Raw genomic sequence first — 24,459 nt, 5'->3', positions numbered from 1 at the left:
CGCGTTCCATACTACTACCTGCCTTAACTGGGTGGCCTGGTAGTACCGCATAATGTCGGGGACCCCCAGGCCCCCTCTCCCCCTTGAAGTAAGTAGAACTGATCTTGCGACTCTTGGTTTTTTCCCCTGCCAGATGAAATGGAGAATTTGTTTCTGGATATTTTTCAATTCTGTGCCAGGGATGTGGATCGGGAGTGTCTGGAAGTGATATAGTAATCTGGGGAGTATGTTCATTTTCACCGAGATCATTCTCCCGATCCATGAAATTTGGTATGCCCCCCATTTTTCTAGGTCTAATTTTATTTTCCGAAATAGGGCCGGGTAATTGTGATGGTATAGCGAATGGTAGTTCCCCGATATCTTTACTCCCAGATATTTGATATGGGAGGAGCACCATCGGTATTTAAAATTTAGTTTAAGGAGTTTCATCTCTGGCTCTGGCAGGTTGAGGTTCAGGGCTTCGGACTTATCGTTATTAATTTTATAACCTGATATAGCTCCGAAGTCTAGAAGCTCTTTTTGTAAGTTTGGGAGGGAAATGTGGGGTCTTGAGAGCGTTAGTATTATATCATCCGCGAAGAGGGATATTTTGTAATGCGTACGCCCAATCTCTATCCCTTGAATATCTACGTTGTTTCGAATTGTAGCCGCCAGGGGTTCTATAGTTAGTGCGAAAAGGAGAGGGGACAGGGGGCACCCCTGTCTCGTGCCGTTTTGAATGCCAAAGCTCTGGGCATTACTTCCTGGTAGTTTTACCGTTGCGGATGGATCTTGGTAAAGTCTGCGGACCCCTTCTAAATATGCGTCTCGAAAGCCAAATTTACGCATGGTATGGTCTAAGAATAGCCAGTCAATTCTATCGAACGCCTTCTCTGCGTCTAGGCTGAGTAATATTGCTTTGGTGCCTGTAAGGTGGATATGCTCGATAATATTAATTATTTTACGTGTGTTGTCCGAGGCTTGTCGACCTGCCACAAATCCGACTTGGTCGATGTTAATCAGTCTCGGTAGAATGGGGTTTAATCTGTTGGCCAAAATTTTGCTATATAATTTGAGGTCACTGTTGAGAAGGGAGATTGGACGGTAGCTTCCACACTGCATCGGGTCTCTGCCTTCCTTATGAATTATGGCTAGGTTGGCTAGGGACATGGAGGTGGGGATCGAATTTCCCTCCATAAAATGATTGAACATTTTTAGTAGATGCGTGGATAGTATGGGCAAGAATCTCTTATAATAGACATTTGTGAAGCCATCAGGGCCAGGAGACTTGGAGATCTTTAGTGCTTTTACCGCTTCTTCCAATTCTTCTTTCGTGATCTCCGCATTGAGGACCTCATTGTCCTCTTCAGTCAGGGTGGGGAGTTGGCATTTATCTAAGTATTTTTTGATCGCTTCTGATGCTTTTGGTGCTGATCGACCATTTTTAGGTCGTAAATTATAAAGTTCTGTATAATATTTTGTGAACTCCGCCGCTATTTTTTTGTCGCTATATTGCGTTTCGCCAGACCCATTCTTAATCGCTGTTATTTGGGACCTTTTTTGGATGCCTCTTAATCTGCTGGCCAAGAGCTTGTCCGCCTTGTTACCCTTATCATAATAATGTTGATTAGTCCATTTAAGGGCTTTTTCAACTTTTTCCAGTTGGGTCTGCTTGAGCTTTTGTCTGGCTATTGTTAAGGCTTTATAGATTTTTTTTGCAGGGTTAGCTTTATGGGATTGCTCAAGTTTAAGGATGTTATCAGTAAGTTCCAAAATCAGTTTTTGCTTCATTTTTTTCCTATGGGAGGCAATAGAGATAAATTTGCCTCTAATTGCCGCCTTATGGGCTTCCCATAGTATCGCTGGAGATGACACCGACCCTGAGTTGAAGAAAAAGTAGTCCTTGAGGGAGGCTCTGATCTCTCTCTCTATCTCAGGGTGGTTCAATAGGGAGTCATTCAATCTCCAGGAGAATGATGTTGTCTTTTCGAATGGTGTGGATAAGGTCAAGGTGATTGGGGCATGGTCTGACCACGTGATGGGGCCGATGTCTGATTTCGTGGCTGCCTCTAGGATGTTCTTGGTCAGCAGAAAGTGATCTATGCGCGAGTAGGTCTGGTGAGGTGCCGAGTAAAAGGTATAGTCTCTCTGGCCCTGATGTTGTGATCTCCAAACGTCCACCAATGAGAACTCGTCCACTAATTCCCTGAACCTTTTCCCGGCGATTTGGGAGTGGGTTGTACCCCCTGTGGTTGATCTGTCCTCGATGGGGTTAAAGACCATGTTTAGGTCTCCTCCCACTATCATCGATGACAGATATCCCGGGTCTATGCCCTCAAGCACTGTTTTCAGAAATTCTGTTTGATTTTCGTTTGGGGCATATACATTGACTAGAGCGATTGCTGAGCCCGCTAAGGAGCCATATACCACAAGAAATCTACCCTCTGGATCCATGGTCGTTTTGACATGATTGAATGGAGTTCCTTGTCTGATTAGTATAGCCACTCCCCGCTTTTTACTACTAAATGATGCGAAAAAGCATGTTGGAAACACTTTTTTGTACAAATTTGGGGGGTCTTGAGATGTGAAGTGGGTTTCCTGTAAGAATACGATGTCTCCCCCTGCCTGCTTCATGTCTTGGAGGGCAAGCCTCCTTTTTCTATTATTTTGGAGTCCTTTGACGTTAAGCGACACTATCTTCACTGGGGCGTTAGAAGCCATATGTGACTTTTGTGGTTGTGGTAGTTAAGAACCCTCCCTTCCCATCTGGGGGGGCCCTGATTCTATGGCTCAAGGGTGTTCTTAGCCCTGGCAAACATTGTAAGGTAGCTTGTAGTTTTGAAAGGTTTACTGAATGGTCCGAGGAGGGGGGGGGTAAGGGGAGGGTGGGGGGGATGGGGGGTAGGACCGCTGGGACAGAATCAGCGGTAGAGAGAGCAGGAAGATGAGGTTCGTGCATGAACCTAACAGGTATTTGCCTGGTCCTTGGGCGACCGGCTTTTGGGCGATAGTGCCCATCAAGGTGGACTTCGGTGTCAGCATCCGGTGGGCAGTGTGGGGTGGGGGGCTGAACCCTCTGGTTCTTTGTGTTTTTTTTTTCCCCTCCAGAATTCTCATTCACACCCTTTGTTCTCATACGGGAAGGGGTGGGGGGAGAGGGGGGGGAGGCTGTAAGTGGGGGGGGGGGGAAGGGGGGGAGGGGGAGGAGGTGATTTAGGGGGGGGGAGGGGGGCCAGACAGAAGAGAGATTCTAGAGCGCATTTCCGCGTCACATGTGGGGGTATATTCCCTGCATGTAGGTAGCTATTGACATTAGATTATCATGCCGTCTTTTATGTATCAATGTTCTTTATTATCGGGAGCTGGTATTCTTTGTGCAACGTATAGGACTTGGGGTGGTTCTTCTGTGTGTAAATTGGTACCTCTGTATATTGTAGGGGCTATGAGGTTTGGGGGAGAGAGAAAAAGAGGGGGGTGAGGGATGATATGGGTGGGGGGGGAGGGAGAGAGGAAAGGATGGGGGTGGGGAGAGAGGGTGGAGGGGGGGGATGACGATGGAAAGGGGAGTGGTAGGCATTGCGGCGCCTTGCTTATGTTTGGTTCACCTGCACAGTAGTTATACAATTCTTCACTTCAGTAGGTTATACATGCAGTAATCATTTGTACAATAGGTGGTCAGTGAATTATGTAAATAGGCCATGTGGACAGTTAAACCATAATAAACTGCGTCTTGGTTGTATATGGGGGGGGGGGGGGGGTTTAGTGGTGGGGTGCGTGTTCACTATGGTGTCTAGGGGGGGGGAGGGGAGGAGCCGGGGGATGGGGAGGGGGAGAGGTGGTATGAGGGGATGGGTGGGAGTAGTTATGGGTAGGGTCGTGGTGGGGTTTCTATAGGGCTGCAAGTGCACACCTTAGGGTCTGCGGATTGGTTTGCTCAGTGCGAGCTGCGTAGCGGTTTCTCGGGGTTATGCGGCCAACTCGGGGTGCTGTTCCGCTCGCTGTTTTCATTGTGACGTCGTAAGGGGAGCGGCGTCTTGGTATTCCGGAGTAACAGGTAAGGTGATCTTGGTGCTGGGTGGTTCTGTAGGGGGGGGGGGGGTTAGGGGGGAGGGGAAGGGGTACGTGGGGGAGGGGGAATAGGTGACATCAGGGTGAGTGTGCGGTGAGTGTTTTGGCAGCTAGCTTTGAATCACATATACCTATACATATATACATCTACATTAGATACACAGATATTCACATTGGTAGAACACATTGGCATTACAAATAGACCGTTACATCAGGGTGGTCTCAGCTTTAGTTGCTTGCGGAGAGGTTGGGAACCTTTATGGTGGGGCTGGGGTTCATCATATCCGGGGGGGGGGGGGCAGAGGGATGGGGCAGGGTATCGGGGGGGGGGGGTATTTGGCGTGGTATCCGGGGGGGGGGAGGGGTGATGGGGATTGTGGGAAAGGGGATGGGGGGGAAGAGGCAACTGGAGGTATTTTGGTGTAGTGCTGTGCGTCATTTGTATGGTAAGTGTACCGTTATTTACGCTGGTAAATCGTATTGACACTTATGAAGTGACGGTCTCAGCTCTATTTGCGTGTAGTGAGTTGGGGAGCTTTGGTGGTGACGTTCAAGCCCCTCGTTCTATCCGGGGGTGGGGGGGCTGGGGAGGGGGGGTGTGGAGGGGGGGGGGGCTGGGGTAATGGGGGGGGGAAGGGGTGATTGTGGATAGGTCCGTTGGGGATTATTGCGAAACCACTGTTGTAGAGATCGCGGGCGGGGGGGGGGGGGGTAGGGGACTCTCTAGTGGACACCCGGAGCAGTGTGGGATTGGCTGCTTGATACTGGGGGTGTTGTGTAGGTTGTAATAGGTAGGTGTTCTGCTGTGCGTTCGCCGTCGCGAGTTGGGGGGGAGGGTTAGGGGGGCGAAAGGGAGGACAAATAAGGGGGGAGGGGTGGGATGAGGATGAGGGAGGGGGCACTGGGGGGGGTGATGGTGAGAGGGGGGGGGTGATGGTGAGGGGGGGGAGGGGTTGATGGTGAAGGGGGGGGGGGGTTGTTCCATCATATAGGCTATTGTAGTTGACATTAAGGGGCTTTATAACATAGCTACAACTTGGGTTTCAACAGGGATGTAAGCTGCCCATAAACAAGGTGGGTGGGGGAGGGTAAGTTCCGCAGCACAGGAAAAAGCGCTTAACAGTCTCAACAGGGGTAACGGGTTCTGTATCAGTCTGATTGGGGGGGGGCAGCTATTTCTCACCGGGACCAGATATAACGTTTATCTGGAGTGGGGGCAATCAAACCTGGTCTGGGTGATGTCCACGGGTAGGTCGAGGAGTTCCCAGCGGGGCTTGGCCGGCAAGGCCACCAGGTGGATCAGGTTTCCCCTCTCCTGCCTCCGCGCTTCTCAACTCGCCTATGCTGCTTGTGGGGGTGCACATCTTGGCTCCAACAAACCGAGCCATGGGGTGCTGGGGACTCTTTTGTCAACTGGTTGGTAGAACAACAACTAACGGGACTGCGTAGACACGCTGGTTTTCTCCATGGTCTCCCTTCGGGAGGTAAGGGCTCTGGGTCGCAGGGCTTCTCCTCCGGGCGATCAGGTCTGTTGCTCCTGCTGGCCGGCCAATCTTTCCGACGCTCTGATGGGTCTCCGCTCCTGGCTTGCTTCTCGTGGTTCCCTCCGCGTGTTGTTCCGTGCAGGTGGCAACGTCAGGCCTAGTTCGCGGGCGAATCCTTGCATTTCTTCTGGCAGTCTGATGGATCTCTGCTTCCCGCCTCTGCTTACGACCAGCCGGAATGGAAATCCCCATCGGTAGGGTATGTTGTTTTCCCGCAGTATTTGGGTGAGTGGTTTGAGTTCTCTGCGGCGCTCAATTGTGATCTTGGCGAGGTCACTGAATATTTGTAACGGCTCATTTTGAAAAGTCAAATTGTTCGCCTCTCTGCTCGCCGTCATAACCTTCTCCTTTGTGGAGTAGCTATGGAGGCGTACTATAATGTCCCGCCTTCGTTTTGGATCATTCGAGCGGGGGCCCAGTGCGCGGTGTGCGCGATCTATTTCTAGATCTCTTTTATCCAGGTCCTTGCACAGGGTGTTAATGAGGTCAGTCACGTAAGATTTTATTGCTTCAGGGGGAACCGTTTCCGGGACATTCCGAATCCTGAGGTTCTGCCTCCGGTCCCGGTTCTCCTGATCTTCTATGCTGTCCTTCAGGAGTCTGACCTCCTCACCCAGGCGCATGATCTCATCATCTGCCGCCGCTTGAGCTTGCAACGATTCTTCAAGCTTGCTCTCTAGATCGTCAGCTCTTTGTGTGAGGGTATCCATTTCTTCACGTAGGCCCGTCACCATTTCCCTGAGGTCCTGCTTGAGGGTTTTATGTAGCCTATCGTGCATATTAGAGAGGAGTTCCTCCAGATAGGTGCGCGTGATTTCCCTTTCTAGGGCTGGTTCCGCTGCCTGCGTGTCTCCCTCTCGTTGCGGGGACGCAGCCGCGTGGTGTCCGGCGCCATCTTGAGGTCCCTGCATGCTCGCGGGGCCGCGTTTTTGCTGCGGCTGGAAAAATTTCGGGACGCCTTTAGAAGCTGGCGCTTTTGCCTTCTGGGGCATGCTGTGAGGTTCAGGCGTCGCTTGAGACGATTTGCGGTTAGTTTCGGGGGGGGGGGGAAAGTCTTTTCTGGTCTTTTTATGCGTGAGGGTTCTCAGAGCTCCCTGACTAACCCACCATCTTGGATGACGTCACCGGAAGTCGAAATAAAGTCATTTTATTGAATGGTTGTCTAGGGTTTTTCTGGGGTTATGGGGACAGGGGGAGGGGGCCCTAGGGGGGACAGATCACAGCCTCTCCTGTCCAGCACCTCCCCACCTCGCACCGCTGAGGGACGGCTCCTTTGGGGGTGAAGGGGTGACTCTTTTTTTCTCTGATTTTCTATGTTGTGGTGTTTATTTATTTATTTATGTTCCTGGAGGGGGGAGATATGCCTTTAAATCCAGCCTGCGGTGGCCATCTTGGATTTGGCACGCAGGCTGAAACGCAAGGAGCCAGACAGCTCCGATCCAGGCAGCAGCTGTTCTCAGCCCCCCTCCTCGCAGAGACGGTGCAGGCAGGTGGAAGGCCGCACAGGGAGGCAGGGGGGGATAGCGGGAAGGCGCGCTGATTGGGTTTACTGCCGGACGGGAGAGGTAAGCGCGGCGCGCAGCTACAGCGCCATGACGGCCATTTTAGTTAGCCTCCAGCAGCACCAGCAGAGTATTTTTATTTTAAGCAGTGTTTATTATTTTGTTGTAGGTCTTTGTTTAGTGAAGTGGCTTTTGACAGGGGGGTATGAGACACCGCCGGGACCCGACATCAGGTGCGGCCGTCGCGCAGAGCGGGAGGCCCCCGTCGGTTTCCTATGTGAAGAGATCAAAGGCCCAACAGGCGTCACCAGTCCCGCGCGGCACCCACCTCTCCGCCCGAACCAGCGGCGGGTTGATGCGGATCAGGCCGCCGGTCAGATCCTCGCTCCGCTCTCTGGATCCCAGATGGTTTGGGGGTCTGCAGACCTTGGTCTCAGAGAGACTACCTTGCGGGGTTTGGCGCCGGATCCAGGTAAATCAGTCCTGCTTGGCCGCCATCTTAGCCACACAGCAATTTGAGAGAGGAGGCCCAGGGGACCCGGTCTTTGCGTGTATACTTGGGGTTTGTGTGTAATCCACCGCCACCAGGGCATTCAGCATAAGTATGATATCTTCCCCCAGCTTTTTTAATATTTTTTGAGGGGTTTCTTGGTCCCAGTTATCTTTATTTTGTCCTCTCTTGGGACGGAGCTGTATAGACACAGGTCTTGCTTGCTCGGTGTCTTGGCCACGCCCCCTGGCTTCAACTCTTTAAGTAATTTTCTTCCAGAAGGGCCAGTAACACATTTCTTTACAATTCTTTGCTACTATTCTATATCAGAGGAGATATCAGAAGAAGAGCCCCCACTCCCAGCTTAACATGATGGATTTTTCTTTTCTTATTGCCAGGTTTCCCAGTGGTTGTGCCACAGATTTTAGAGATTAAGTCAGAGAAAGAAGAGCCGAAGACTGAGGAACGTCTGACAACCATAAAGAGTGAAATGGATTCATTTCCTATTGGTGGTAAGTACCTTTATATCCCCACTTGTCTTTATTCAAATTGTTTAAAAATTGAACTGACATGTCTACAATATTGGGGAAAATAACATTAATACAATAATAGAATTACAAGCTACAGGTTCTAATAACCTTTGAAAATCATGTGTTTTGTTGTTATTGTTGTTATTATTATTCTGATAATATTCTTATGAGAATATTATTGTTATTGAGGTTTGAACATTGGTAGCACCAAAAACTGTTTCCAGCACTCCAGGTTCATAATCAAGTACAATCACTTACTTTTCACGTCCAGTTAGGAATCGGTATGTAGTCACATTAAAGGAGTATTCAGGGTTAATAACCTCTCATAGGAAGTCCGTAGGCCTGCTGGGTGTTCTGGAAAAGCCACGTGCAGCATAGTGGAGTAATATGACTCTCAAATGAGTATAAAAGTTGTAAATGGGTCCCTGACCTTCAACGGATGAGATGGATCACATTTGGAAAAAAAACATTTTAAGACCACCTTCCACTGTTTGACAGTGTATTCTGCCTATGCTCGTAGACTCTAAATGCCAAGATTAATCCAGAAGCTTGACCCGCTCTAATTTCCCTATTTACCTTTTTCCTCTCCTTGACCATCACCTCATCTCATCTCTGAATTCTCCTTTTCACTTCCATTTACCCCTCCGTTCTGTAGAGACCTGTATTTCATTAAGCCAAACGCTCTCAGCTCCACTTTGCTCTCCTCCCTCTTCTGTCTGTTCCTTAACTGATTCAGCCAACCTTGTTATGAAGTCTAATCTTCCTCTAAAGATCTACATGCCCCACTTCTTCTCTTCCACTCTCACCCATCTAACCCCAGACCTTGGTTTAACTGCCATACATGCATGCTTTGCTCCTACACTCGCTCCTCTTAATGCAATATCCTAGATAAATCCTTTACATGCTGGATTTTTCTTATTGCCAGGTTTCCCAGTGGTTGTGCCACAGAGTTTAGAGATTAAGTCAGAGAAAGAAGAGCCGAACACTGAGGGACGTCTGCCAATCATAGAGAGTGAAATGGATTCATTTCCTATTGGTGGTAAGTACCTTTATATCCCCACTTGTCTTTATTCAAATTGTTTAAAAAATGAACTGACGTGTACAATATTGGGGAAAATAACATTAATGCAATAATAGAATTACAAGCTACATGTTCTAATAACCTTTGAAAATCATGTGTTTTGTTGTTATTGTTATTATTATTGAGGTTTGAACATTGCTAGCACCAAAAACTGTTTCCAGCACTCCAGGTTCATAATCACGTACAATCACTTACTTTTCACGTCCAGTTAGGAATCGTTATGTAGTCACATTAAAGGAGTATTGAGGGTTAATTGCGTCTCATAGGAAGTCCGTAGGCCTGCTAGGTGTTTTGGAGAAGCTACCTGCAGCAGAGTTCGAGGACTAATATGGCTCTCAATTGAGTATAAAGGTTGGAAATGGTTCCCTGACCTTCAACGGATGAGATGGAGCACATTTGGAAAAAAACAATTTTAAGATCACCTTCCACTGTGTGACCATTGTATTCTGCCTGTGCTGGTAGACTCCAAATGCCAAAATTAATTTAGGCGCTTGTCTCTCTAATTTCCCTATTTACCTTTTTCTCTCGCTGACTATCATCTCATCTCCGAATTCACCTTTTCACTTCCATTTACCCCTCAGTTCTGTAGAGACCTGCGTTTTATTCAGCTCCACTTTGATCTCCTCCCTCTTCTGTCTGTTCCTTAACTGATTCAGACAACCATGTTATGAAGTCTAATTGTGCCTATGTTCCTCTCAAGATCTACATGACCCAATTCTTCTCTGCCACACTCACCCTTCTAACTTCAGACCTTGGTTTAACTGCCATACATGCATGCTTTGCTCCTACACTCGCTCCTCTGAATGCTCCTAGAGGCTCATACTCATACATGCTCATACTCGCTTGAAGGATCTAAAAAGAACTATCTTGAGGAAGTATATCTGTTTTTGTTTTGTTTTTTTAATAATTATTATGGCACTTCTGATTTTAATGGCACTGTAGCTCATAAATAGCACATATAGTGCTGCTTAAATTGTAACCCTTTAGGCACAGCATGTTTGTCGTGCACTCCATGCTGTAGCATTTTCTTTTCCTCTCTTTTCTCTATGCAGTGGAAGAATTACATACGATTGTATAATATTGGTAGTGTAGAACCTACTGAAATGGGTCTACTGTGACGTATGCTTCAAATATTTAGGCCAAAGTATTTAACTAAGTGACCCATTTTTATGAAGACTGTATATAGATAATTATAAGGGATCTGTCTGGATACCTAAGATGGCTGCCCACAGGAAGTGACCTCACACCCTCACTGAACCTACCATGACCGTATTGCTTCCTGGCAATTCCTGCCCCTCATTTCCTGACAGGAAGTCAGCTTCTCTCTATCCCTCATTGGAAGTGGAGGGTTGGTCAGCACGGGATTTTGCTCAAACGTAGAGATAAGAGGATAGGAAGATATGGAACACGGTATTAGTGTTTTAGTAATCGAACGGTACAATACAGCCAAAAGAACTGTGGAATTAAAAATGTATGAAAAATATATTTTTAAAATAGCTTAAAACTCTTTGGAATTAAAGAACCTTGGTAATTAAAAGTAAATATATGAAAAAATATATTCTAAAATAGCTTAAAAATCCTTAAATAAAATCCTTAAATAAAATTTAAATGGAATTGTGTGGTTTTTTTGTGAACAGAAGCAGAATATGTGCTATATGTGGATGACTAACAGGGTGTGTTTATATAGCCTGTTGTTGGTCTGAGGTAAAAAGGGGATAATGGGGCTGGTTAGCAGAGTTTAATGTGCAGTCTTTCCTTCACGGAATGTTGCTAAAAACAATAGCTTTCTCACCCTCCTGGTGGAGGCAGTACGTGAGTTGCTTCTCTCCCGGGGGCCCAAATAGGAAGAAAAGGGCCGAACTCGGTGAGTGAGCAAAATAGAATTTATTAGGTGCAGAAAACAAAGTCAAAATAACACTCACGGTACAGCTTTAAAACAGCCCAGCATCAGCCTGATCGTCCGGTGATATTCCTCTCACCAGTACAGCTCCCGTGGTCGCGTCCGACGGCGGGACCAGAAGAGGAGGTCTTACCGGATGTCAGCAGGCTGGCTGGGTCCTTCAATCAATGGGCTCCAGCAGGGAACAACTAGTTTCGCAATAATGCTTCGTCAGGTTCCTGCCGGATGCCCTGTGTCTTCCCTCTTTATAGGCAAATACCTAATTGATGATTGGATTGGTCATCAATTGGTATTGGTACAATTAAATAATAAAATGTAAAAACGACCTTTATTGGGTGTTGGGTGTTGGACTAATGGCCAATAATATGAAAGACCAATAATGCTAAACTCTAAATACATACATAAATATGTTACAAGTAGTGACAATGTTATACACAGTAGATAATCATGCACACATGATCTCTATCAGTTCTATGAAACCTTCCCTCGCTCGAGGTGTAGGCAATTAGTAATTTGTGCAATCTACAGACATCTTTAAACAAATCTCTTAAAATTGGTAGCAGGTGCAGCACAATAACTTGTGAAGTAAACCTCTAAGTAATTCCTTCAGCAAATTAATTTCATACCTAAAGTGGCCCTTGCACTTAGAACTTCTGTGATGTGTGACATTTAAACTAAATGCAAAAAAGCTTATGCTCAGATGGATGGATTTTGAGTGATATATAAAAAATATAAAATAATAAAATAAGAATATAAAAATGTATTGTAAATAAAAATATTGTATAGATGAATATATGTGTAGTTGGGGCTACCATATGGTATCGCTTATATGTTTAGACTATTTGTCCTGAAAAATATATATATATATGGTGTATTACCCAGGTTTAGGTGATATATGTTAAAAAGTATCCCTGTGTGTGTCGTGACTCCCCCTTTAGTTTGGAGAATGTCAATGGTGACTGGAATAGAATTGGAAAAGAATTATTCCTACAAATGTGATAGTTCAGTAATTCAAACATAATGATCAGTAATTTAAAGATGTATGGAACTTGGATATATTTTTAGTATGGTTCATTGGGGATTTGACCCACGATCATATTAGGCCTTACTTAAAAGCAGAGTGATAAGTTGGCTGTGCTATACAGAGGCAGATGGACTTCATGTACTTGTTTGCACATATGCGAACAGAGAGAGTACAGAATTCTGCAATGAGAATAACAAATGTGGGTAAAGAGTATTGTTGTGTTACCCAGGCTTAGGTGAAATGTTAAAAAGTATTAAAAAGTATCCTTGTATATGTCTTGCCTGCCCATTGTTGGTAGTTTTAGGGAATGTTGGTGGTGTATGTGTCACGAGAGCTTGCGACAGGCTGTAATTTACACCAAAAACTATATATATAAATATATATATATATACCTGGGTTTGAACTGGGACGAGACTTAGATATGATAAATAGAATTTATTCCTTGATAAAGGTGAACACAACAGATTATACAATAACAGGCAAAATATAGACACTTACGTAAAAGATGAAAATAATGAAAACAGTCCCATCTGAACTGGCAGTTTCATCCAGCAATCAGCCCAAGACATTGCATGGCGACCAAAAATGAAGACAAAGAATATATGGTTGGACAGCAGTTTATAAACCGTTTGTCCCTCTATCTGTAACCTTAGGTGCCGAGACGGCTACCAAATGTCCCTTGGAAACTTTTGAAGCTCATTTTGGGACTTCCCGCTTGGGGTAGCCCCCCCATCAATAAACCCTTTGAAGCAGGGTGGACATTTGTCATGTTCACTCCTGCAGGAAACCTGGGTGTGTAAATGTGAGTTACCACGTTTACAAAGGCATCCTCTTCCCTGCTCATTATCATAGCAGGGGGGCTGCAGTTTCTCAGAACTTCAACCAAAATTTCATATTTACTGCAAATCATTGCATAACTTCTGTTCCGTAATACACACAGTCAGGTGAGATATATTACTGCAGTCTGGGACACCTGACGCTCGTAGAGAGACCCATCATTACATTGTAATATGAACATTAATAGAGATATTAATATCTGGCATTTAGCAGCAGTTACATATTCAATGTTTAGACTCCCCAAGATCGGCTGCCCCCCGCCAATACACTTATGTAATTCTTAGCCGGTTCAGCCAAGGACATCTCATAGTATTCTTATATTTAATAAAGTTACTCACTTTTGATATCCTGTTGGGGGTAGCCCCCCCCCCTGGCCCCATCAATAAAACCTTTTGAAGTGGGCTTTTGGCTTTTCGCATAACCAATTAGGTCAGTTACCTATTGATCAGGGCGATGTATCACACCTCTCTGTTGATATACACTTCCAGTGAATACTCACGTGAATACTCATATGAGGCACCATTTGGTTCCTTACGCATTACAAAGACAGGCATTCTGCCGGTACATTAGCACACCATTAGCATTCTGCCTGTGTATTTCAAAAACTGCAAAAAGTCACTTTATCAAAAATATATGTCCCTCTTATGACAAAGTTATATTTTTAATATGTGTGTACTTGGGGGGTGACCCGGAGGCTGTACCCCAAGGCTCAGAATACCTGGCTGGCAGGCAAGACAGGTTAAAATATTCCCCCCCTTTCCCCTCATGTTCCAGACATCACTTACACTCTGACATAGGCAGTTGCAGGCCCATGAGGCAAAGGGAATACACAGATAACGCATTAACTAGCCCACTGGGCTTACACAATTAACCCCTGATGACCCAGTGTGTGTGTTATGCAGGTACTGATTAACCCAGACATTACAATGGAACAGGGAAGAATACATTTACAGGTTATAACAAGGGTAAAATCACATTTTTGGGCCTCAGCCCAGTTAACCCCTTGTCTCCCTGGCGACGTTAGAGGGGGGCCCTTGGGGTGTAACCCCGTTAACCCCGGGCCAAACCCTCCCTACCGCCACACCTCCCCTGCTCAAGGACCCCTGGTACCCCAGCGGCCTCCCCATGGCCCTGGGATACCACTGGCGCTCTTGACGCACTCAATACGTCCTGAGGGATTGGCCTGGCAAAATTGTCCTCCAGCATTGTCCAGTACATTGTCCTGGCCACAGTGGATTGTAAAGTCCAGATCCTGTGGAGCAGGGCTCCACCTTGGCTGCCGGGCATTCTCCTTTGCCTCCCTCTGCCCCCCACCCAGTGCCTTGGGAACCAAGTCCGTGGTAAAGGGGCCCCGGTGCAGTCCAGGCTGCACACTGCCCAGAGACTGGCATGTCTCTGCATCTGCAGGAGACCAGCTATCCAGCACAGACCGTCGCTTTCCTGTCCACCAAGTCTGGGAAAGGGCTATGTCACTATTCTGTAGGGACCCTACCTGCCCTGGCTCTGTGACACCCTGTAGCTGCTCCGCCATACTCCTGACTCTCCTCCCTGGCTGCCTATCTACCCACAGCCCTTCCTTTGGGGACCCGGGGAAATCTGTCAGGGGGGTCACTCCTGGCCCGTCATAGCAAGGGACTTTCTGCCTACCTAGCCCATCCCTAGCTTCTGCCAGCTGCCTGACACCCCACTGACCTCCTATCTCCCCCTGCTCCACGGTGCCTCCCTGCCTCGCCTCCCCTAGGCCCAGCACCTCAGCCTGCTGCTTACCTCCCTGCAGCCCACCTGCACTCCTCTCCTCCCTGGGCAATCCTACCCCAGACCCTGGAACTACCTGAGTGCACCTACCTCCCTGACCTTGTCTCCCCCTTACCAGGGATGAGCTCAGGGGCACCTCTCCAGATGCAACCGCCTTAGCGCTTGGCTGGCAGGTATCCCTGGGGTGGCAAAAACTGGCCACTGCCCATGATACCCCCAGCCCATAGCCAGGCTGCAACAGGGGGTTGCTGATCTGAGAAACCCCCTGGGGCTCTGCCAGGGTAACGGGAAACTCTAGCGTCACTACCTGATGCTTTCCTTCCCTGGCTACCACTAGCCCTCCTTCTCTCACTGAGATCTGCTGCGGGCTACCTACCTGCAGCCTCCCCTCACTCCGCTTCTCCCTAGCTAATCCTAGCCTGGACCCTAGGGACACCTGAGTGAGGCCATCTCCCTGACACTGTCTCCCCATTACCGGGGATGAGCCCAGGGGCATCTCTCCAGATGCAACCGCCTTAGCTCTTGGCTGGCAGGTAATCTGGGGGTGGTCTAACTGTGCCACAACCCCTGGTACCTCCAGCCCATAGCAAGGCTGTAACAGGGGGTTGCTGATCTGAGACACCCCCTGAGGCTTTGCCAGGGTAACGGGGAAAACTGGCTGGCTCACTCGCTGCCTTCCCTCCCCGGTTCCCACTGGCCCACCCAACCCTCTCCCAGGCAATCCTACCCTAGAGCTGGGTGCTAACGGGGCTAGCCCCTCTCCCTGAAGCTGTGCCCCCATTACCAGAGGTGAGCTCAGGGTTGCTGGTGCAGATGCACCCACCTTAGCTCCTGGCTGGCAGGTAATCTGGGGGTGGTCTAACTGTGCCACAACCCCTGGTACCTCCAGCCCATAGCAAGGCTGCAACAGTGGGGCTCTTAACTGAGAGTCCCCTTGCTGCTCTGCCCAGGTAATGGGGAAGCCTGGCGGCCCTACAAGCTGCCCTTCCTTCCCCTCCCCTGGTAACTGATGCGGGCTACCTACCTGCAGCCTCCCCTCACTCCGTTTCTCCCTAACTAATCCTAACCTGGATCCTAGGGACACCTGAGTGAGGCCATCTCCCTGACACTGTCTCCCCATTACCGGGGATGAGCTCAGGGTTGCTGGTGCAGATGCACCCACCTTAGCTCCTGGCTGGCAGGTAATCCGGGGGTGGTCTAACTTTGCCACAACCCCTGATACCTCCAGCCCAGAGCAAGGCTGCAACAGTGGGGCTCTTAACTGAGAGTCCCCTTGCTGCCCCGCCAGGGTAATGGGGAATCCTGACTGCCCTACCAGCTGCCCTTCCTTCCCCTCCCCTGGTGCCCCTATCTCCTGCCACCCCCCAGTCACCCCTAGAGTGAAACAACAGGGTACAGTCATAGGGAAACATAAGTCAGAGTCAGTCTGCGACTTGGTCTGGCTTACCTTGCTGGTCCCCGCAGAGACCGCCGCCTTCGTTGGTCCCAATTGCAGGGGGACTGGAGCGGCCGCCGCCGGCCCCATCTGGGCTGGGCAGCGCCGGGCCGCTGCCGCAACAGCGCCCGGGTTGGGTACAGGTAAAACGGTGCAGGACAAGGGTCCCAGGTCTTTGTGGAGGAACTCAGCTCCATGCAAACTTGGTAAAATAACCCCCTCCCGCAACCCCTGTCCCTCCCCCCGAATAAAACTGCCGCCGGCAGGATGCCGGAGTGGCGGCGTCTTCTCTGCCGCCGCCGCTGGTTCTCCGCCGGGATCAGGTGGATGGCCGCTGCTCTCCGCCACTGTTGCTGATGCAGCCCGTCCAGGTTCTCCAGGAGACGTCCCGAGGAGGGTTGTCGCCCTGGCTGGGCGGGAGCCATCAGAGGATGCCGCTAACTGGGTCATCTTTTCCGCAGCTCGTGAGCATTGGCCCTGAGGGGCTTCTTCGCCTGACCGCGCACGGTCAGGGCACTGGGCATTATTGTGGCCCATTTGTTGGCAGTGCCGCAGCAGCTGCCGGTGCTTCTCCGCCACCGGTGGACTAACCCCAGCAAGGGGCAACGGAGTCCAGAGCGGAGTTGCCTGAGCGCCGGGCTCATTCCAGAGCTTCTCCGCCGCCGGTCGACTAACCCCAGCAAGGGGCAACGGAGTCCAGAGCGGAGTTGCCTGAGCGCCGGGCTCATTCCAGAGCTTCTCCGCCGCCGGTGGACTAACCCCAGCAAGGGGCAACGGAGTCCAGAGCGGAGAGGCTTGAGCGCCGGGCTCTGGAAGGGGATAAGTGGGTCGGATCATCGCCAGCTTCAGCTGCTCGAGCCGCTCTGCTGGGGACATCTCTCCGTGTGCAAACATCAGGGCCAGCAATTCTGGGTAAAATGGACTGGCCGCCGCAACGGCCAATACCTCTCCTGGTGCAAGACCACCCGCTCCCTCCACAAGTCTCTGCCGTCCCGGAGCTGGGTCCCTTCCCTGCTCTCCGGGCGGTGTGATGGTTACAGCAGCTGCAGCAGTGGATCTTTGCTCAGCCTGCCGGGTTTCATGCTCACCGATTGCTGTCTCTCTCTCAGCCTTGCTGGCTGCTGCTCCCCGCGCCGACTTGATGCACTCCTCTGGTCTCAGTGCCCGGCTCCAGTCAGACGGATGGCCGGCACTTTGGTTCTGGAGGAAATGCTTCTCACAAGTAGGGGAACAGTGAGGAGGTGCCATATCTTGTGTTATATGTTGTACACTGTGTGTTCAATATCTTTAGTCCCAGGAACTTGCAATTACCATCAAGTTCCCACTGGATCACAGTACCCCGCAGAATACTGTAATCCAGGTCCAGTTCAATCCCGCCGCTGCCACCAGTTAATTACAAGCCTGTCACGAGAGCTTGCGACAGGCTGTAATTTACACCAAAAACTATATATATAAATATATATATATACCTGGGTTTGAACTGGGACGAGACTTAGATATGATAAATAGAATTTATTCCTTGATAAAGGTGAACACAACAGATTATACAATAACAGGCAAAATATAGACACTTACGTAAAAGATGAAAATAATGAAAACAGTCCCATCTGAACTGGCAGTTTCATCCAGCAATCAGCCCAAGACATTGCATGGCGACCAAAAATGAAGACAAAGAATATATGGGTGGACAGCAGTTTATAAACTGTTTGTCCCTCTATCTGTAACCTTAGGTGCCGAGACGGCTACCAAATGTCCCTTGGAAGCTTTTGAAGCTCATTTTGGGACTTCCCGCTTGGGGTAGCCCCCCCATCAATAAACCCTTTGAAGCAGGGTGGACATTTGTCATGTTCACTCCTGCAGGAAACCTGGGTGTGTAAATGTGAGTTACCACGTTTACAAAGGCATCCTCTTCCCTGCTCATTATCATAGCAGGGGGGCTGCAGTTTCTCAGAACTTCAACCAAAATTTCATATTTACTGCAAATCATTGCATAACTTCTGTTCCGTAATACACACAGTCAGGTGAGATATATTACTGCAGTCTGGGACACCTGACGCTCGTAGAGAGACCCATCATTACATTGTAATATGAACATTAATAGAGATATTAATATCTGGCATTTAGCAGCAGTTACATATTCAATGTTTAGACTCCCCAAGATCGGCTGCCCCCCGCCAATACACTTATGTAATTCTTAGCCGGTTCAGCCAAGGACATCTCATAGTATTCTTATATTTAATAAAGTTACTCACTTTTGATATCCTGTTGGGGGTAGCCCCCCCCCCTGGCCCCATCAATAAAACCTTTTGAAGTGGGCTTTTGGCTTTTCGTATAACCAATTAGGTCAGTTACCTATTGATCAGGGCGATGTATCACACCTCTCTGTTGATATACACTTCCAGTGAATACTCACGTGAATACTCATATGAGGCACCATTTGGTTCCTTACGCATTACAAAGACAGGCATTCTGCCGGTACATTAGCACACCATTAGCATTCTGCCTGTGTATTTCAAAAACTGCAAAAAGTCACTTTATCAAAAATATATGTCCCTCTTATGACAAAGTTATATTTTTAATATGTGTGTACTTGGGGGGTGACCCGGAGGCTGTACCCCAAGGCTCAGAATACCTGGCTGGCAGGCAAGACAGGTTAAAATATTCCCCCCCTTTCCCCTCATGTTCCAGACATCACTTACACTCTGACATAGGCAGTTGCAGGCCCATGAGTCAAAGGGAATACACAGATAACGCATTAACTAGCCCACTGGGCTTACACAATTAACCCCTGATGACCCAGTGTGTGTGTTATGCAGGTACTGATTAACCCAGACATTACAATGGAACAGGGAAGAATACATTTACAGGTTATAACAAGGGTAAAATCACATTTCTGGGCCACAGCCCAGTTAACCCCTTGTCTCCCTGGCGACGTTAGAGGGGGGCCCTTGGGGTGTAACCCCGTTAACCCCGGGCCAAACCCTCCCTACCGCCACAGTATGGAATTGGATTTGGGATAAAAAAAAAATCTTTTTATAATGTTCAAAATAATAGTAATAGTAATTAAAAATGATGCTCAATAATTGATTAATGTGGGGTACTTGAATTCTTAGTGTGTGTTTCTAGTATTTCATTGGGGATTTGACCCCACGATCATATTGGCCCTCACTCAAAAGCAGTGTGATAAGTTAACTGTGCTACGCAGAGGCAGATAGATTTCATATACTCGTTGGTGCATACAGTATGTGAACATAGAGAACGTAAACATAGAGATAATGTAATTGTGTACGGTTAAGCGAATGTAATTGAATCATCCAATTGCGAAGTTACTGGTTCCAAATTCGGGAGGGGGATTGGGAGAAAGAAGAGAAGAAGGGAGAGAAGAAGAGAAACGTGATTAGTGTGTTAAATATACATGTTTCATTCAAGAAAAGCCCCAATGTCGATGTCAATGTTAAGTCCTTGGGGTGCTAGCGTCTTTAGTTTATAAATCCATAGTGTCTCCTTTCTTGCTAGTTTTGTAAGTCTATCTCCCCCTCTCCAAAGGGGGGGAATCTGTTCTATGGCTCTATATGTCAGGCCTGAGGGGTCCCCCTGATGCTGTAGTGAAAAATGTTTTGACACGCTGTGGGTCATAACCTGTCGTCGGATGTTACCAATATGTTCCAATATACGAACCCTCAGTGGTCGGCTGGTACGGCCGACATACTGTAGTCCACAGGGGCAGCTTAGTAAATAGACCACGTAGTCACTCTTGCAATTGATAAAGTGCTTGGTTTTAAATTGTTCGCCTGTTACATGTGATGAAAAGTCTATTTTGTTGTTTGACCCTTGTTTGCAAGCTTTGCAAATACTGCACTTGCAAACAAGGGTCCAATGACAAAATAGACAGGTTATGACCCACAGCGTGTCAAAAGTGTGCATGTATTTTGGGGGGGTAGTAGTGTATGCGTGTGTGTATTTGGGGGAGGTAGTAGTGTGCATGTAATTGGGGGGGGAGGGGGAAGGTGGGGGTGGTTAGTATATGTGTGTATTTGAAAATGACACTGTTTTGCACGGAAAAACAATAATAAAACCTAACGGGACTTATCATTCTGAGATGCATTTTATCCCCCCACATATTTTGTATTTTCCCTTATTCTGATTAAAGTAAGTTTGTCGTATGTTAATGCTTATACAGTATATACCTATTAGTATGTATGTGTGTGTTTGGGGTGTAATTTTCATGCATGTGTTGCGGCTCTCTGAATATTTTGGACAAAGGATTTTGTTATAAAATTACTCTTCATTGAAAGGTTGCAGACCCCTGCTTTAGGCAATCAATACAGTAATAAATACAAATGATATGTTTTAAAATTAAATCACTGAGCTTCTAGAAACAACTTTCAGGTCTTTGGTGGCCTCCATCAAAGTCATTGGGGAAACTGGATATCAAGGGGCCACAACCTTAAAACTATGGGTTAAAAAGTGAATATTGTTAATTAAGCAGTGATAAAGTACATTTTGCAAATTATTTTATTAGTATTTTGCTTTCAGTCATTTTGATTTACAGATAAATAATTTCAGTTCTATATTTTTTGTTTACTCCTGTTAGAGAACTTCCTGAAGGAGGAGCACAGAGAGAGCTCTGATATGTCCAGAAACCATCTGATTCCTCGTAGCCCTGAAGTGCCAAAATCCAATGATTCCTGCCACACGTTGGACCTAGTGTCAGCAGAGTATTCCTTTGTTTGTACAGAGTGTGGGAAACAACTCAGTAATAAGTGGAGCCTCCTAAGACACGAGAATATTCATAAAAAGGAGAAACATTTCAAATGTACAGAGTGTGGGAAACAATTCAGCAGTAAGGAATATCTCCTCAAACACCAGAACACTCATACTGGGAAGAAACCTTTCAAATGTGGAGAGTGTGGTAAATGTTTCTCTAGGAAGATTGGCCTCATTGAACATAAGGGGATTCACACAGGGGTAACACCATTCACATGTACAGAGTGTGGGAAAAGTTATTCACGGAAGAACAGCCTTGTCAGACATGAGAGGATTCACACAGGGGCAAAACCATTCCAATGTACAGAGTGTGGGAAACATTTCATTAGTAAGGACAGCCTCCTCAAACACCAGATGATTCATACAGAGGCAAAACCATTCCCATGTCCAGTGTGTGGGAAACATTACGTTAGTAATGTCCGCCTCCTCAAACACCAGATTATTCATACAGAGACAAAACCATTCCCATGTACAGAGTGTGAGAAAAGCTTTTCAATAAAGGGCGACCTCCTCAAACACCAAAGGATCCACACAGGGGAGAAACCTTACCCATGTACAGAGTGTGAGAAACAATTCAGTGATATAAGCAGTCTCCGTCAACACCAGAAGACTCATACAGGGGTGAAGCCTTTCACATGTGCAGAGTGTGGTTACAGCTTTACAGTGAAGGCCCGTCTCCGTGAACACGAGAGGATTCACACAGGGGAGAAACCTTTCACATGTACAGAGTGTGGGGAACAATTTCGTCTTAAGAAAGCCCTCCTCACACACCACAGGATTCACACAGGGGAGAAACATTTCACATGTACAGAGTGTGGGGAACAATTTCGTTTTAAAAGCTCCCTCCTCACACACCACAGGATTCACACAGGGGAGAAACCTTTCACATGTACAGAGTGTGGGGAACAATTTCGTATTAAGGCATTACTTCTCACACACCAGATGATTCACACAAAGCTTTTATCGTGACGGTTACCTCATCAACCACCACAGGATTCATACACGTGAGAAACCACTTCCTTGTTCAGAGTAGGAGGTTTCCAATATAACGGTATTGTGTAATAAAAACAACTGGTAAAATCCACTCTCCTCCTCTGTCATGATTCTTGTCTTCTTCTGTACCAGCTGCTGTCAGTCTAGATTGCCTCACTTATTCTTTGTTCTCTTCCAGTGTCAGTCCTGTTGTAAACCCCTGTAGGATCAACACTAGTACCAATTGTACAATTTTAAGATACTCTTTTTTATCAATTTATATCTAGTGACTTTTTAAACAGAATACTGTGATTGTTTTATGGGATATAGAGTTTGAAAATAAAATAGTGTATTGGTATCATGTTGTTTGAGAATTGTTTTTTTTATTGAAATATAAAAGATACACAGAGCGCACCAAAGATCAGTATAAAAGTATTTATTACAAGTATATGAACAATTACGTTGGTAAAAGTGAATGAACAGCTGATCGACAGGTGGAGAGAGACAGGGATCAGCTGCTGTCCCACTTACAGCTGCTCGCGGGTGACACGCGAATATGACGTTGCCGGGACAAAGGCGTTTTAGCATTGGTAGCAATACCGATCAGAAATTCTATTATGCGCTAGTGTGTCTTTAAAATCGAAATGCAACGTAACCTTCCTTTATTCTTGTTCATTTTCGCATGATCCGATATGATATCATGCTGCATGTAATGCTATTGAAATGTAACCCAATTCCAAAGTGCGGGGAAACAGTTACAGATGTGCAGCCAACACAACATAGACATACAATTTCTTCAAAGTGTAGGTCTCCTAAGGCAGAGATACAAAGTAGAGCTCTACTCACAAGTTCATAATAACGTTCTCCATTTAATGTGCAGCCAAGAACAGTGGAAAAACAGTTTGAGGTCCCATGTGGACCTTTCATCAGGTAATTGACTTTATGAAGAATACAATAATACATATTTCTTCACTGTTATTCCAACGGTGCAGTCTTTCTGCATCTTCAGGCTGGCTGGCTCTTCACATGTAAAGGGAGAATATTCTATATTAAAAATCATGAATAAATACAGTAATGTACGGCGCGAATTATATTTGTGGTACAGTACGTGTGTGGTTGAAACACGTATGTCATTGAATTCTGCACATGCGTGTCTATGGAACCAAGTTGAAACACATACCGATGCAGTCTTTTCTATCTTATCAGCTGGGGGAATGGGACGGAGCAGTATGCAAAGTGTAAAACCCTCCGTGGGACAGTCCATAGCAGGCTGTAATGGGCCATGGAATTAAGACTGATGGGGTCCCTACATCTGTCTGTAACAGACGCGCACAGAGTGAGACTGAATCAGTCACTCTACCTGCGCGCCTCTAAGAGGCGATCGCGTGGCTTTTATTTGAAAAACACAGTTTTGAAGCAGGGGGTCTCCGGAGCTGAACTGTATTCATTTCAGCCTCAGGGATCCCCTGCTTCTCTAGTTACAGACCCTCCCCCTGCTGCAATGTGGCCGTCTCTTCTGGGGTTTTCTTCAGTAGATGTGCCTAGGACGTCATCCAGCTGTACCAGCACTTTGCTGAGCTTCTGCTGATGACCTCAGCGTGGGCGTGCCTGTGCTGTCCTCGTTGTGGGCGGTACACTCCTGAGCTCCCCAGCTTCGCGACAGTTGTCCTCCGCCATTTTCCTGCGCAAACTTTTTTGTCCTTTATGCGGTTTGCCTTGTTCTGCCGTTTTGACCCGCACTGACCTTTTTCTTTCCCTTTTTCTATTTTAGGGGACCCTCCATCATCTTTTCTCAGCCGGGGCCGAGCCAGGACAGCCCAGCTACCGCTTCTCAGGTACTCCAACCAGGGTGTTGCCCTTTTAATAAACTTTGAACTTTTTACAATAAACTTTAGGTGAAGGCCCCTTTAAGGCTTAATTGCTCTGCGCTCCTCCGTCTCCCGCCTTCTCCTTCCTCTTGGTGGCAGGGCTGCTCACTATCTGCCACTCTGCCTCCAACGAAGGATGCTCCTCTGGGGCCTCCATGCCAGCAAATGTATCCTGGATTCCCAGTTTCTTAAGGAAGTTAGGCCCTTTGGAGAGGTGTTTAATTAGGTGAGAGCGGCCATTTTTCAACACTAGAAGACCGAATGGAAAGGTCCACCGGTATTTGATGCCTTTGTCTCGAAGTATTTTAGACACGGGTTATAAAGCTCTGCGCCTATTGAGGGTAATGGGGGAGATATCTTGATATATGGACATTTTAATTCCCTCAAAGGTCACGTTGGGGGCCGCCCTTGTAATTCTGCATAACTCCTCTTTTACCCTGTGATAGTGAAGGCAGTGGATCACATCTTAAGGAGGGTTATTAGGTAGGGGCCGGTGACATCTATCCATCCCCAGCTCTGCTTCGGTTTTGTCCGGTGGCAGGGAGCTCATCCAGCGGTTTATAAATTCCTCGGTATCTTGTATTTCTTCCGGGATCCCCCGGATTCTGATGTTATTACGACAGTCGCGGTTTTCACTATCCTCCTTGTTTTCCCTCCAGATCCACCACTCTCTTCTCCAGTGCCCCTATTCTTATATTAGCCTCTCT

General features: G+C 47.3%; 1 protein-coding gene across 4 annotated transcripts in view; it reads left to right on the top strand.

Annotated features, from left to right (window-relative positions):
* LOC142488353 (uncharacterized) overlaps window positions 1–24,459 on the top strand; it is a 148,567-nt gene that overhangs the window by 22,596 nt on the left and 101,512 nt on the right. For 2 of the 4 annotated variants that reach the window (XM_075588771.1, XM_075588772.1), the window contains exons 2-3: window positions 7,982–8,095; window positions 9,039–9,152. The exons of 1 other annotated variant lie outside the window; for it this stretch is intronic. In XM_075588771.1, coding sequence (XP_075444886.1) covers window positions 7,982–8,095; window positions 9,039–9,152 — 228 coding nt within the window. Of the gene's footprint in view, window positions 1–7,981; window positions 8,096–9,038; window positions 9,153–20,739; window positions 22,243–24,459 lie in introns of those variants that run through there. One more of the 4 variants, XM_075588773.1, reaches the window with a different exon arrangement.

Source organism: Ascaphus truei, chromosome 2, assembly GCF_040206685.1.
Source record: "Ascaphus truei isolate aAscTru1 chromosome 2, aAscTru1.hap1, whole genome shotgun sequence".
NCBI classification, from domain to species: domain Eukaryota; kingdom Metazoa; phylum Chordata; class Amphibia; order Anura; family Ascaphidae; genus Ascaphus; species Ascaphus truei.
This window is presented reverse-complemented; position numbering and strand designations above follow the sequence as displayed.